Below are 14,529 nucleotides of genomic sequence, written 5' to 3'. Positions count from 1 at the left end.
GGAGTTAGCAGGTGGTAGCCTCATATATTCAGTCATAAAGACCCCAACCTTCACTGGCAACCAAAAAAATCTATTGATCTAAGATGTTTAATAATTTCTGATCCACTAATTCTATCAATACATGTAAATAATTGATGTACATTACAGTTTGTCATCTTTTCACGGTCATCAGATATGGACGTTCGGAGGCTCCGTAGTGAACATGGAAACACATCATCTTCTACAACATTAATTCACCAGTATTACCCATGGAGTTGGATTAATGACAGCGGATGGAGATTCTTTTTTTTTGTTTTTTTTTGTTTTATGTTAAGTTATTGATATCTTTGCTGAAAAAATAACATTTTCTTGAGTTTTTCCTGTTTCTAATATAATTACCCTCAACTTTAATCTGAGTTTTAATGAACATCTATATGATCAGTGATGTAAATTTTTGAAAATACTGGATTTACACTGAAAAACCACAAAATACAGAGGATATTTTATAATAAATGTTGACAAATCACTTAAGAAAGGTTAAATAAAGAGAAAAAAATATTTTGGAAGTGTCACGAACGTAGCAGTGGGTCTTTATGGGTTAAATGATCTGTGAAATTAAAAAAAAAAAACATGAGACATTGAGGAAACGCTCAACTTATGCACTGTTGCCCATTAAATTGGAATAAAATATCTCTTCTTTTCTCATGTAATAATTATGATAATGTGATTTTTTTCTTGATAGATAAAGTGTATTTGGGACTCTGTGTATGTAATCATTGTACCTGGTCAACAGTGATTACCGATGTGTATAAAGAGGAATAAAAAACAAAATTATTCCAATTTTATGGCCAACAGTGTACATGATCTACATCTTACTGCTACTAAACACACAACACAAATACAAAAAAAATACAACACATAAATGAAGGGATTAAACAAGATTCTTTTGGAGACTCCCATGTGCAAAAACATTTAAATCAGGGTCCAAAGCAATATGCCGCTACCACATTAATGAAAAGCGTCCAGAGAGAAGTAAGCTCACATGTGACAACATGGGGCTGAAGTCCAGGCTGTGGTAGAGTGGACTCTCAGCTGGCTCAGCCTTGGACTTGGCAGCAGCCTCGTCCTGTCGCTGGGGGCAGATGGCCTCTCCCTCAGAGTCAGGCGTCAGCTGTTCACATGAGCACAGATGAACAACTTAGTGCATCGGACGCTGAGTCGCACCCACAGCTCTCAGAGGAAACAACACTGTTGTACAGACCAACTCCTGACAGCTAACAAATTACACTCCAACGAAGTGAGTTCTCCTTCCATGAAACAACTCACTTTTAGTCTGTGAAGATATGTCTCATTCCAGGTAGGCAACAGTAACTACTTTTTCATTATATTAAGTTATTATGTTTTGAAATGATTGCTATGATTGCACATTGCAAAGAAATCAGTGATTTTGCAGACAGTAATATAAATGTAAATAAGATGAAATAATCTTTTTTTTTTATTATTTTTTAAACAACATAACAGCATAATAAACCAATTAAAAGTGGAATTACTTTGGTTGTTTTTCATCCTCTGTAGAACATCCTGTTTTTTTAATTTGACAAATTCCCATTAGAAAGTGTGAGTTTGTTTGTCAGTACTTAGACACTCACCTCTGTGATAGGACATGGAGCTGATATAAACAGGCAGCAGGATCACCCACCTGCTAAAGCTCCTCTAAGTCCATTTGCACACTGTGGGATCTGCCTGAACAGCTTATAAGGTCTTACATTAATACAGTGAAGCTAGACAGTAGAAGATGAGACAAAAGAAGAAAGTAAATGTGTGATATGTCTTTTTTAGCTGGTTTTTTCCACTTTGGTTAAGGTAAAACATGCTTTATATTGACTTATTTCAGGTGTTTTGTTCCTCAATAGGCATTAGAATGTCCTGTTATTTGCCAGGTGCTTGTTTTCATTGAATTGCTCTGTAAACAGGGTCCATAACCACCATGTCCAGAACAATAAGTGTGTATGACAATGGCACCAAGCCACCAGGTCATTTCCCCATCTGCATCCTGTTCTTGAACAAAAGAACCAGGAAAAAGGAACGTTAAACTCAAAGGGGATCCCCCGTGTCCCTCTCTGGTTCCTGAGCTGGGAACTACAGCGACATCCTCTCACACACTTATTCCAACAAGTGTATTTTTGAGAAATGGAATGTGCCAAATAAAATCAAAGTCTTTTTTTTTTTTTTCTTTTTGCACATTTGTCCTCATGGTGATACATAAGTTAAGATATCAGACAGGAAAAGCTGCATTAGTGGAGATGATGACACTCTTCTCTGTTTACAGGTGCAGAGCAGGAAACAGTTCAGTGTTCATTCTTCATTCAGGAGCTTCCTCTTTCCCTGGACGCCACATGCAGGACTTTCCTGCTTCTACCCTTCAATGAACAAAGCGGATTCACAGTTACAGTAATAATCCTCTAAGATGGCAGTCACTTCACTTTATGCGACTGAGGAGCCTGGCTTTGTTGAAGTGGACATATGCACACTTGAGATTAATATTAAGTATGAAGTCATCCCATCTATTGTCTGCTCTGTGTGCCTTTCATTTGGACTCATCTACTGCTTTTTTGGTATGTATTTACCACCACTGACATAAGAGGTTAAATGAACATAATGTGACAGAAGTTCTTAAACAATGCACTCTTTTTCATTTTCCCTGAGCACAGAGTTGTTATATAGTCAGAGTATTTTATTAGCTCACCTGATGCTTTAAACCCACAGTGGCAGGTGTCTGGAAGATGCCAGGGTTTAAGGTTGGATAAGCCCAGAGCAGGAGTAGGCAGATGGAGATTCCTTGTCTGATTTTGACAGAGGCAGCGTATATAAAACACCACCTGTTAGGGCCGACATCTCACTGGTTTCAACTGTCTGAAACCAACAAATATTCATGCCCAATTCAACAGTGATTTTGTATAGTTGTGTAAAACTTCTATAATCCAGATGATAGAGCTGCTGTTGAACTCATGCCAGGTAACACTTGTGGAAAAAAAAGCAGTATGGAATTTAACATACCTTTATTCTATGAACACATGCAGACACAAATCCAATGAAAACAAACTGTGACATTGATTAAGAGGCCCATCGACCTGCTCTTTAAAACATGTGACATTATGCAAACACACAGACAGGTTGTCAAAGTCTATGTTTCCAAATGCTCGTACAGAATAAATTAGCCTTGAATCCTTTGCAAGGAATTGAATATGTGCAATTATTTGAAGGAAAACAGCTGTTTTACTTGTGTTATGTAATCTAATTTGATATAAAGGGTGTCAGAATGTTGATTTATTCATGATAGAAGAAAAAAATTAAACTTAGTGATTTTCATGCATATGTCAACAAAGCATCAACATCGACAGGATCATGCAGTCAGTGCTTTTATCACTGTGATTCTGGATCTCAGTGCCGTCACAGTGTGAGCGGCTGCAGTGATGACGTGTAGGGGCCTGTGAGGACTGTTGGACTAAAAGCTTCAGGCTCATGTTTAATACAAATGTATCGTCAAAAATCTGTCTCCTCACAGTAGGACACACAAGTCCTGAGTGTTCTGTAGATATTCATATCATAGGCTCTTGAATTGTTGAATTTCCCTCGGGGTTAATAAAGTATCTATCTATCTATCTATCTATCTATCTATCTATCTATCTATCTATCTATCTATCTATTGTAGTTGAAATGATCACATGTAAAACCTTAACAGGCAGAAATCAGGAAAAGAAAATAATTATTCATTGGATCTGAAAATACACACCCTTCCTCTTCTTGGTCCTAAAGATAAACTGAATGTAAAGATGGATGATGGCCATAAAAACAAGCTAGAATGTCCTGGTTAGAGGAGCAGCCATGTTGTGCTCTGACAAATGTGATAAAACACCTGTGAATGGAATGATCTCCCCCAGTGGCCATTTGAGGTACTGCAGACAAAAGTCCCCATGGAACACAACAAAACACACATCTGTAAAACAATGAAAAGGTTGGATTTTTAACCTCTTTTTAAAAAGATTTTATTCATAAATGCCTGGCCTGGGTACAAAAAAAAAAAAAAAAAAAAAAAGCCGGACTGTATTGAGCAATTTACCAGTTAAAAGAACGGTGGCAATATACTTAAAGGTTATCATGGAATTTCTGCCCAAATGAATACTGCTGTCTAACTCGAGCTTTAATTACATGTATTGGTTCATCCTTTTTCTCAAAGTCTTTCTCAAAGTCATTTCCTCACCTATGTTGTCCAACTACTAAACACAGTTAGTTGTGATTGTAATTATTAGTGATATTTTCATTAGACTTCTTTTTTATGTTTTATTATTTGTTTATTCAGTTCAAATGTTTTCTCTATAGCTGATTGCTGTTCCTTGTACTGACCCATGTATGTTAAAAGGTTGTAAAAGGTGTAAAATGTCACAATGGGCATAAATTTACATTGTTTGTAATGTCTAATAACCTTGAATTAATTTTGGATTTGAGACACATTTAACCACATTTCTAATCTTATTCACCTCTTAGGATACCGCTGCTTTAAGATGGTCATGTTCTTTTCTGGCTTCATGTTTGGATCAGCGGCTGTTCTTCTTTTGTACAACAAGGAGCCTGTGTTGGACTCTCAGCTGAGTGTGGAGACCAAGGCAGGCATCGGCCTGGGCGTGGGTGTGCTCTGTGGACTAATGACCATGCTGGTGTCCACTATGGGACTCATCTTTTCTGGTTTACAGCTGGGTTGCCTGTTCTGCGTCTCCATCCTTGTTATTATGGGACAGTTTCACAGCCTTACTCCAGTGTGGGCCCCACTCGGTGCTGTTCTGGCTGCCAGCGTCCTCACTGCTGTTTTCACCCTTCAGTGGCAGAAACTGTTCACCATCATCTACACATCTGTGTTCGGAGCAACCACTGTGATGCTGTGTGTGGATTACATGATAGGCACATTTGCTCTGCTGGATCAGGTGTACGATATGCTTTGTCAGGCTGACCTTCGCCCTCTGTGCTGGTTTAACTGGGCGACCACAGGGATCTGCCCTGTTCTGAGTTTGATAGGTGTGATAGTGCAGTGGAAGTTCACCGCCAGTGGAGTATCACACACAGATGGTGAGTTACTGCTGGGGTGCTTTTGCACTGTTTTCATGTTAGATATACCCCTAAAAGCAAATAACTCCTTTGTGTTTTTGCCTCTGTTTTTGGATGATTTCCAGCTGGACACAAAAAGCACAAGAAACACAGCAAAAAGCACAATTACAGAGAGCCAAGGGGAAGACCTCATACTTATCGCCAACGCAGGCCTCCGATCCTGAAACGCTACGCAGGAGACGTCTTAGCACCGGTCAGTGGTTCAGATTAGAGCCATAAAAAATGATTACTTTTACTGTAGCTCAATCTGTAAAATATTTTCTGGATAAATTGAATATTTGGACTATAACATCACAGTAAATGGTGAAAGATAATGCCCTCAAATGTCTCGTATAACCCAATAACCCAAAGATATTCAATTTACTGTTCTACCACTAAGGTTTTTTTTTGTTGTTGTTCTTTTTTCGACAACATGTTTATTGAGTTTTCAACAAGTAATTGAAAATTGAGTTAAAATTAACAATATACTTACAAAGAAAACATATACATAGATAAATTAGTAAAGCATATAATTCATTACATGATAAAAATGACAAATGGCAAAAAAAATTATAATTATCAAGGTGTGAACTTATGCTACACACTTCTATAGTATTAAAGAAGGCACATTATGCACTTATAAATACACATCACATTAACAGTATCTAACATTTATCAGTTCATGACATGAGTGTTGCAAAAAGATAAAAGGAAGAGCAAGAAAGAAAAGAAAAAACACCCTTATCCACCCACATCTAACATTTATGAAAGATCTTTGTCCCTAAATAGCTTAGAAATGGACCTCGAATACTTTTAAATCTTTCTCGTCTCTTCTTGAGTTACATAAACTTTTCCAAAGGTAAACACAGGGACACTTCTTTACGCCATCGTCTAATACTTGGTCAACCTGAACATTTACATGTATTACTCTTAGCTTATAAAAACACATGTTTATAAAGATCTGTTCTCTATGTCTATTAGGATAGAAACCAAGGACAAACAGTTGAGGTTCCACAACAATATGAAGTAACAGAATTGGTTGAAATACTAAAACAACTTCCTATCAAAATTCTTTATTCTTGAACACCCCCCCCCCCCCCCCCCCAAAAAAAAAAAAAAGTCTTTTCTTTCTTTACACTTGTTTCATTTGTCTGGAACATATTGTTGTTGTTGTTACTTGGTTATATTTTATGTGCCTCTGTTACAGTCTTTAATGCAGACTCTGGGGCTGCATAAGGGACACATAACATAAAAGATGCTATAGTGTGCCAAGTAATGATTTGACATAGTGATGGTTACAGGCTGTGGTCAGTCAGGTGATAGTTTGGGGAATAATTAAGACTAAGTTGATATTAAATACGTACAGAAATATGGGGTATGTGATGTGCAACATAACTGAATGAGTGGATAAAAACCCAGCACTGCAAAAGCAGACTCCACTTTATACACTTATAATGTCATTTCAATTGTAGTGCCCCTTTCTGTTCAATCAAATCCTTTTTTTAGGGCTTACCTCTCACTTCTACTGCAGTTTTTGAATGTTCCAATTCATAATAATGACTATAATAGCATGAATAATTAAAATACAATATAACTCCTTGCATTACTTGCACATATTAAATCTCACCTTACAGTGCCATTTAGAAGAGAAGAAACAACTCTGACTTTTACAAATTGATGAATCAGTTATCAGTAGTTGCCAACTTATTATTAGTTGACAACTTATCAATTAATTCATTATTTTTTTGTACCTTTAGTTTAGACTAAAATGTTCCAACCAATACCTTTTAATGTATTTTAAAGACAAGTGCTTATTCTGGCCCTGATATAATTGCATGAATAATTCAAATACAATGTAAGTAAGTACATTACTTAAAGTTAATACATATTAAATCTCACTCTATAGAGCCACTGAGGAGAAAAGAAACCATTTGAATGTTTTTCCAATCAATGAATTATCAAAACAGTTGCCAATTATCAGTTGAAAACCAATTTATCGACTGATTAATCTTCACACTTCTATCATAGATTAAAACATCACAGCCCGTTGGTTTGAATTTCTTTAAAAGACAAACACATATTCAAGGACTGATGTAATAGCATGAATAATTCAAATACAACATAACTCATATTACTTATAGTTCATGTGTATTAAATGTCACCTTACAGACCCACTGAGGATAAAAAGAACCATTTAGACATGTTCCAAACCAATGAATTAATTATCAATTGTTGCCAGTTATTAGTTACTAGACAGCTAATCAATTAACTCGTTAATCTTTGCACTACTATCTTAGATTAAAACGTAACAGCCATCAGTGTTAATGTCTTCAAAAGCCATTAAATATTCTAGCCTTGATAATTAGTATTTTTTTTAATTTCCTGTGCGTGACTGTACAAGAAAAGCGAAAATGCCTCATGTTGAGTAATTACAGTAGATGATTCAGTACATTCAATATAAATGTGTCTGTCTCCTGTTTGCCGTTGCAGAGTTATCTCCAGAGCCTTCAGGAGCGCCAGATGGGAACAGGCTCGTCCACCAGCAGCATCAGCACTATCACACACACTTTAATTGACTATGACTTTGAGACGGGCTCCATGGTGCCTCTGACTGCTGCCTCGCCTGTGTTTACAGTCTGAAGGAATCAATGAGAACTGTGTATCTGATAATTAAACATCCCCTTAATTGTTCAAAATGGCACAATAGCATAGCAACCTTTTATTACGCAAATACTACTACAATGATCTTGGAGTGACTCCATGTTATTGGATTCATACATAGATCTCAAACACGTGTAGATGTGACAGCGTAACAGGAAATTCACAATATCATATGCAATACAAATTCAGGATATACTTAAGAAAAAAGGTGACTATATTATATACGACTAATTTTACAACAACAGAACAGCTTAATATTACAGTGTGTTTGCATTTTTTGTGTGTTAAAGGTACAACAATATTTATAGGCCCTTGCACTCATGTGGATTTTACTTCCTCTGGCTGGCAATGGACCTTTACTCTGGTTAAATTTGTTTGGGGCCACTGTGGGAATTAGCTGAAGTAGCCAGAGTGCTGGTGTTATTATGAATTATTAAGGAGTGCAGGAGAGTATAAGAAACGTCAGTCAAATACTGACAAGCTGTGAGGAGGTCAGATAAAATGCAGGAACACCTGAGTGGGTAAAATATGGGTTTTTGTTAGTGCTTCATTAGTCCACACAGACTGATGTCAAACTTTATGTGCACTTATGATTATTATTCCAGGAATGTAACATAGATGCCTTACCTGTGAACCATAACATCAAATCCTACTGAATCTCACAAAAATAAGGTCTTTTTGCCTGATACAGTTGGATATTTTTGCAATGACTGTCCCACCGCCGCAAAACTGAAACATTATAATCCTGTATTCTCTCACTCTGTCGTTAAATTGAATTCATTGTGCAAAATATTTCCCTGCAGAATAGATTTGTACAAGGTGTAATCATTTTTAAACTGTTTGAAATAAATAAGCTTCTATCACTCTTAACATTTTGCATCATTGTGTTATGTTTGATTCAGAGAGCCCTGGTTCCCCCTGGTGGCTCAGTTATCGCATTGCATCCATTGTGAGGCGGTGTCCTGAGGATAGGCCTTCTCTACTGACTGCTGGTTTTGGTCTACACGCCAGTACTGTGTGCCTTTAAACAAATATATGTAACCATTTTTCCATGTTAGTGCAGCATCACTGTCACTCGGTGCCCCGCGGATGAATTTCCCAATAGGTTTTGGATACGAGCTGAAGTCTGTTGGTCCAATTTCATCCCACTGCCAGTATCCAGAGCCCTGAAATTAGGAGCAAATCATTCACTGGCAGCTACGGCAGATATTCAGCAAAAACATATGTCCACACACAACTGGAGGGGATTCTCATTGTTTTAGCTTACTTTGAAAAAGATGATTTTTTTGTTCTTATTGAAGTAAAAGGCTGAGTCAATATTAGCTGGAATATTGGACAAGCGCCTGGGGAAGCCGTGGTCCAGCCTGAAGCCTGTGTATCTCCACAATTTGTCTCCTGTGAGAAACAAAATACTCAGTACAACACAGAAATGTAATCATCAGCAGAAAACAGTACAAATGTCTTTTTACTGTTCGTTCTCAGATAGGCTTGACTTGTACTCCTTATGTTTAAACACAACCATCTACACTTTCTCTCCATAATATTTGGTATAGAAGTACTTCAGTTTTAATGTGTTTAAGGAGAATTATTATGTGTATGTTGCACCATTGCACAACATTCTAACATGTTGACAGATTCAACCTAAAGTAACAAGATGAAACAACATTAAGGATATAACCAGAGCACAAATAGACCAAAAAAGGGTAACTGATAGTATATAAATGCATCATAACATTTTGACTTCTGTTACTGACACTGCAAACTGATTTACTCTTTGTAGGCAAGTCATGTTTATTATTTACATATGTAAGTCTAAAGTGGTGTAATAGTCTACATTGTATTAATATTACACAAGGCTCAGGTAGTTTTCAACAGAAACAGCTGGTCTTTCACTCAACTTCTTTTTTTGCTTTTCTACATATGAGAGTGTTCCCTTTTCTTTGTTACTTGAGTAAAGAAGTTAAATCAGTACTTGTACCTTTACCAGAGTGTCTGTGTCTCTGTCTATGTAGTACAGTATTTAATCTGCATTGTGCCACAGTGTGAACGGGTAGAACAAATGAATCTACCTTTAAGAAAGTAGGACTATAACCAGAGCGTAAATAGACACAAAAAAGGGTAACTGATAGCATATAAATGCACCATAACATTTTAAATTCTGTTATTGACACTGCAAACTGATTTACTATATGTAAGCAAGTAATTTTTTATTATTTACATATTTAAGCCTAAAGTGGTGCAATAGTCTGCATTATATTAATATTACACAAGGCTCAGTTAGTTTTCAACAGAAACAGCTGGTCTTTCACTCAACTATTTTTTTTTTTTTTTTTGCTTTTCTACATTTGAGAGTGTTCCCTTTTTCTCTGTTACTTGAGTAAAGAAGTTAAATCAGTACTTCTACCTTTACCCAAGTGTCTGTATCTCTGTCTATGTAGTACAGTATTTAATCTGCATTGTGCCACAGTGTGACCGGGTGGAACAAATGAATCTACCTTTAAGAAAATAGGACTTTCCGGTCCGTTGAGAGTAAACAGCTGCACTGAGGCTCCCTGGCAGATCCTTCCACAGTGCAGATATCAGCACTGGACTGTTGTAGCCAGAGCTGGACAGAGTCCACACATACTGACCACTGAAAACATATGTCTTCTGGGAAGGGCCTGCAAGAACACAGAGAAAATATAGGTGGAAACATCTCACTTTAGGGGAGTTACTTCACCAAACACATTTGGTCTTTATTTTCTGTGATGAGTTCATTCTGACATCTCCATGGAGTCAAATTACCCCACATAGTGGCATCTAGAGTGGCTTTGCAGGGATCTGGAGCACCACTTCCTCCAGGCACTGCAGGGCTGGCACTTTTGGATGGAGGCTTTCCTGAATAATAAGATAATCCTTTATTAGTCCCACAACAGAGAAACTTAAAAATGTAACAGCAGCAAAAATGGATAACAAAAATAAAGCAACACTAAGTAAAAGGAATAAATCATTTTAAAAAAGTGAGAACAATGTCATACTGTTGCCCAAAAAGCGGGAATAAAATATTTTTTATTTACCTCCTCTCATTAAATGAATGTGATAATGTGATTTATTCTTGATAAAGTTAACTGGGACTGTATGTAATCATTGCACCAGGTCAAAGGTGATTACTGATGTGTATAAATAGGAAAAAAAGAGGAATGTGTCTAAAAACAAGTTAATTCCAACTGTATGGGCAACAGTGTACAACAAGAAAAAAACAAACTTTACTTTTACTATATCATAATTACTATTATTATTATTATTTACTATACTTACTATACTATAATTTACTCTTACTCTTACTATAATTGCACATGGATATTGCACTTTACCACACACAGTGGTAAAAGAGGTATTTATAACCTGACTTAACTAAATATACAATTATTTTTGGCAAAATATACTTAAAACATGAAAAGTTAAAGTTGTCGTTATACAATAAAATGGTTCCTGTCAGAGTTGCATTATTATACATGATGTTTTTGGATTTTTGTCAATGTTGCATTAATGTTAGTGCCGCAATTTATTTCGGTAGATGTTTAAGGTTAGTTCATTTCAAGTTCTTTATACGTCTTATTCATTAATCAATAGCAATGCAGCAAATGCAAATCTAAGTTGATTTGACTAAAGAAGGAGCAGATTTTTTTTTTTTTTTTTTATCAAAAACACTAAACATTGACACATTTAGAGATACATGGTTTTCAGTGGAAAAGGAAGGGATGAAAAATGAAGAAAGTATCTGAAACTGTCAAATGTAGGTGAGTAAAAAGTACCCTATTGTCTCACAGATGAGGTAAAGTGTATTAAAATGTTAATACTGAAGTAAAGCATAGGTAGACTATCTCATATTTGTACTTGAGTGAAAGTACTTCTGCTGACCATATAAAGCCTGGATTCCTTGTATGTCGTCCGGATGGAGCTTGAAGTTGGAGCGGTACCCGTTGTACACGGGTCCCATCAGTGCATTGTAGTACTGGGAGTGGCCCAGGCCGAGGGCGTGGCCGATCTCATGAGCGGCCACGATCCTCAGGTTGGAGCCGGAGCTTTTGCCTTCTGTCCACAGTTCATCCCCATCAAAATGCACAATGCCGGACTCAGGAGCATCAGCATGGGCCAATATATGACCTGAAGATGGAGCAGGAGTCTTTACTACACATCCATATTATAAAAGCCAAGTGGCCCCTGTGTGTGTGCGTGTATGTGTGTCTCGGGTTTCACACAAACTCCAGAAAGAGCTGACTGCTGCAGTTCGGCATATGTTGGTATTTTTGGTCAAGGAACAGACTAGTGAAAATGGCAAGTTGATAAGACCAATATTTTGGGAGATATTAGTAATTTTGGAATACAATAGCCTTACAATCACATTGCTATACCCAGAACACTTTGGCGGTGACTGCTGGACAAATGCAGTACAGCATGCATGAATACACAACAGCATAAAAACTACCACATCTAGAACCTGTGGATCCCCATGGGTCAATGCGCTAGTTGCATTTACATCTCTATTCACAGGGTCAATGGGATCAAACATCCTTTTATACATAAATGGATGTAAATTGCTCCTACCTCGACCATCAAAGGGGACTGGACATGTCCTGTCCTTCTTGTGAAAGGAGATTTTGATGTCTGCTTTTCCTCGATGCACTTCTTTGAATCTTAAAGGTGACACATCACTCCAGTACTTAAACCCACTCTGGATGGCTGTGCGGGTTTTTCCTAGACCCAGATCAGAGGCGTAGTTATAGATGCGATAGGTCAGCATCTTTTTTCGCCAGTAACCTGTAGGAGGAAAAAAAATGATTTAACCTTTCAAAAAAAACTTTACTGAGTAATATTCGGAGGAGTGTATACGTAACCTTTTTTTTTTGTAAAACAGCTTTACTCACTCATGATTCGATATCTGAGGGATGTGTTACTGAATGAGTCTTCTAAACCACAACGGGGTTTGTTCATCATAGTCAGAGTAGATGAATCAAGTTTTCCTGATATCTGCAGGTTTGTTGCCTTCTGAAAGATCCTGACATAAGAAATATATAAAACACAAAATAGAATAGAATAGAATAGAATAGAATAGAATAGAATAGAATAGAATAGAATAGAATAGAATAGAATAGAATAGGTTTATTGCCATAGCAAAACACATGTAGTACAGGGCAACACAATTTTACATGAGTTTACAGCAGTTAAACAATATACAAATCTAAATAGAAGAGAAGGAAAAATATATGTCCGAGTACTTTACATACACACAAACACACTTAAAAACATAAAAAGAGCCAACCAAGTACATACAAACTATGCATGGTAACATAAAAACATAAATAAAGATACAGATGGAGATAGAGATAGAAATAAAAACCTATAACTGATAATAAAAAGTAAAAAAAAAAAAAAAAAAAAAGAACCCAGAAGCCTAAACAAATACAACAAACTTTTTTTTTTTTTAATTAATTTTAAAAATTCTTCCTGTATAGGTGAGTTTTTAGCACTCCTTTAAAACACAAAACTGATTCTGCTGATTGGATTAAAAAGTGCAAAAGCACAGTCACGTCTGGAACAGTGAGGTGGAATAATTATAAGTAATATATGAGATGACCTGAGAGTACAGCAGCAGGAATAAGTTTAGAGAAATGGTATTGATACAGAAAGTTATAGCACTAAAAATGTTTAGCATTCAGTAATCCTAAAACAGAACAAAACAGGAAAAAAAGATGAAATACAGTCACCTTAGAGCCTCTGCTATATCCTCAGGTCGATGGTTTTGTCCATTACTGTCCAGCGGGATGTGCAAGTAGCCATACTTCCTTAAATATGCCTGAAGACAAAGTGGTTTTAACAGATTTTAAATTTGAACCCTACCATTCTTCATTTTTTTTAAATGCAAACTACTGAAAAATGTCATAACCATTTGGAATGCTGTTGAAGCTTTGTTTATAACAATATTTTTAAGATTGGTGCATCATACCTATTCAACTTGCATAAATAGATTATAATCACAAATTGTGTTACCAGCCACAATTCTCAGCAATAAATGAAGACAGAGGTGTAAATTTGGTAAAAAATCTTAACAATAATACTTCATATTTTCTGAACTTTCCTACCACTGCTTCTGTAAACTCTTCTCTGCTCAGGGCAACGGAAGAGGCTGTTCTGAGCAAAACAAGAAGCACCATCAGCTCCAGTCTAGTAGCCATTCTTTAAGCTGGAGTCTTTGTCCATCACTGAAAAATAAAACCTTAGATCCAACACACCAAGGCAGCCTTCTCAACCACTGAGCAGGTTTTGAATCTACGCATTGCTAAAGGTTTCACTTCTTCCATCCAAATTAGTCCTTCTGGTTTGTCTGTGTCAGCGCTACAGCCAGTGTCTGTAGTTTTTATACCATCAGGACCTGCCTCAAAACCACATAATAAACCTTTATCCGGAATGTGATGTGCAGACTACAAAAAACAATATATATTTCAGACACGAATGGCATGATCACGCCCTGTTACGCCACCAAGTGTGCAAAAATAACCCCCAAGAGATGTCTGCTATGTCAAAAGAAACAATAAATCCAGATTAATCTACATGTAGATTCATGTTTGCTCTCTATTAACAGTGTTCAATCAGCTGAGAATTTGACCTGGTGAGTCATTTTACTAATAAAACCTCCACTTCCTTTATTTTCAGTCAAGTTACAATATGTAAATGTGAGTAAATTATTTCCCAGACAACATAAATTGAGGT

General features: G+C 36.6%; 2 protein-coding genes across 3 annotated transcripts; one reads left to right on the top strand and one right to left on the bottom strand.

The window, feature by feature from the left end:
- Positions 1-1,194: 1,194 nt before the first annotated feature.
- Positions 1,195-8,647, top strand: LOC115423238 (transmembrane protein 198-like). Of its 2 annotated transcripts, none has more exons than XM_030140016.1 (5): positions 1,195-1,336; positions 2,309-2,594; positions 4,525-5,100; positions 5,205-5,332; positions 7,609-8,647. In XM_030140016.1, exons 2-5 carry the CDS (start codon positions 2,447-2,449, stop codon positions 7,756-7,758), a joined length of 1,002 nt encoding a protein of 333 aa, XP_029995876.1. In that variant the 5' UTR covers positions 1,195-1,336; positions 2,309-2,446; the 3' UTR covers positions 7,759-8,647. The 2 variants fall into 2 exon arrangements, with proteins under 2 accessions (XP_029995876.1, XP_029995877.1); XM_030140017.1 differs by lacking the exon at positions 1,195-1,336 and adding an exon at positions 1,748-1,842.
- LOC115423236 (matrix metalloproteinase-19-like) lies at positions 8,060-14,117 on the bottom strand. Its single transcript, XM_030140014.1, has 9 exons — positions 13,902-14,117; positions 13,527-13,615; positions 12,687-12,817; positions 12,367-12,579; positions 11,680-11,925; positions 10,564-10,656; positions 10,275-10,439; positions 9,047-9,174; positions 8,060-8,945 (listed from the first exon to the last, which is right to left on the bottom strand). The coding sequence occupies exons 1-9, from the start codon at positions 13,992-13,994 to the stop codon at positions 8,706-8,708; spliced, it is 1,398 nt and encodes a 465-aa protein (XP_029995874.1). The 5' UTR covers positions 13,995-14,117; the 3' UTR covers positions 8,060-8,705.
- Between the last annotated feature and the right edge of the window lie 412 nt (positions 14,118-14,529).

The sequence above is a fragment of the Sphaeramia orbicularis genome, chromosome 7 (genome assembly GCF_902148855.1).
Source record: "Sphaeramia orbicularis chromosome 7, fSphaOr1.1, whole genome shotgun sequence".
Lineage (NCBI taxonomy): Eukaryota > Metazoa > Chordata > Actinopteri > Kurtiformes > Apogonidae > Sphaeramia > Sphaeramia orbicularis.
The sequence above is the reverse complement of the archived record's forward strand: the minus strand, read 5'-3'. Positions and strand labels throughout refer to the sequence as shown.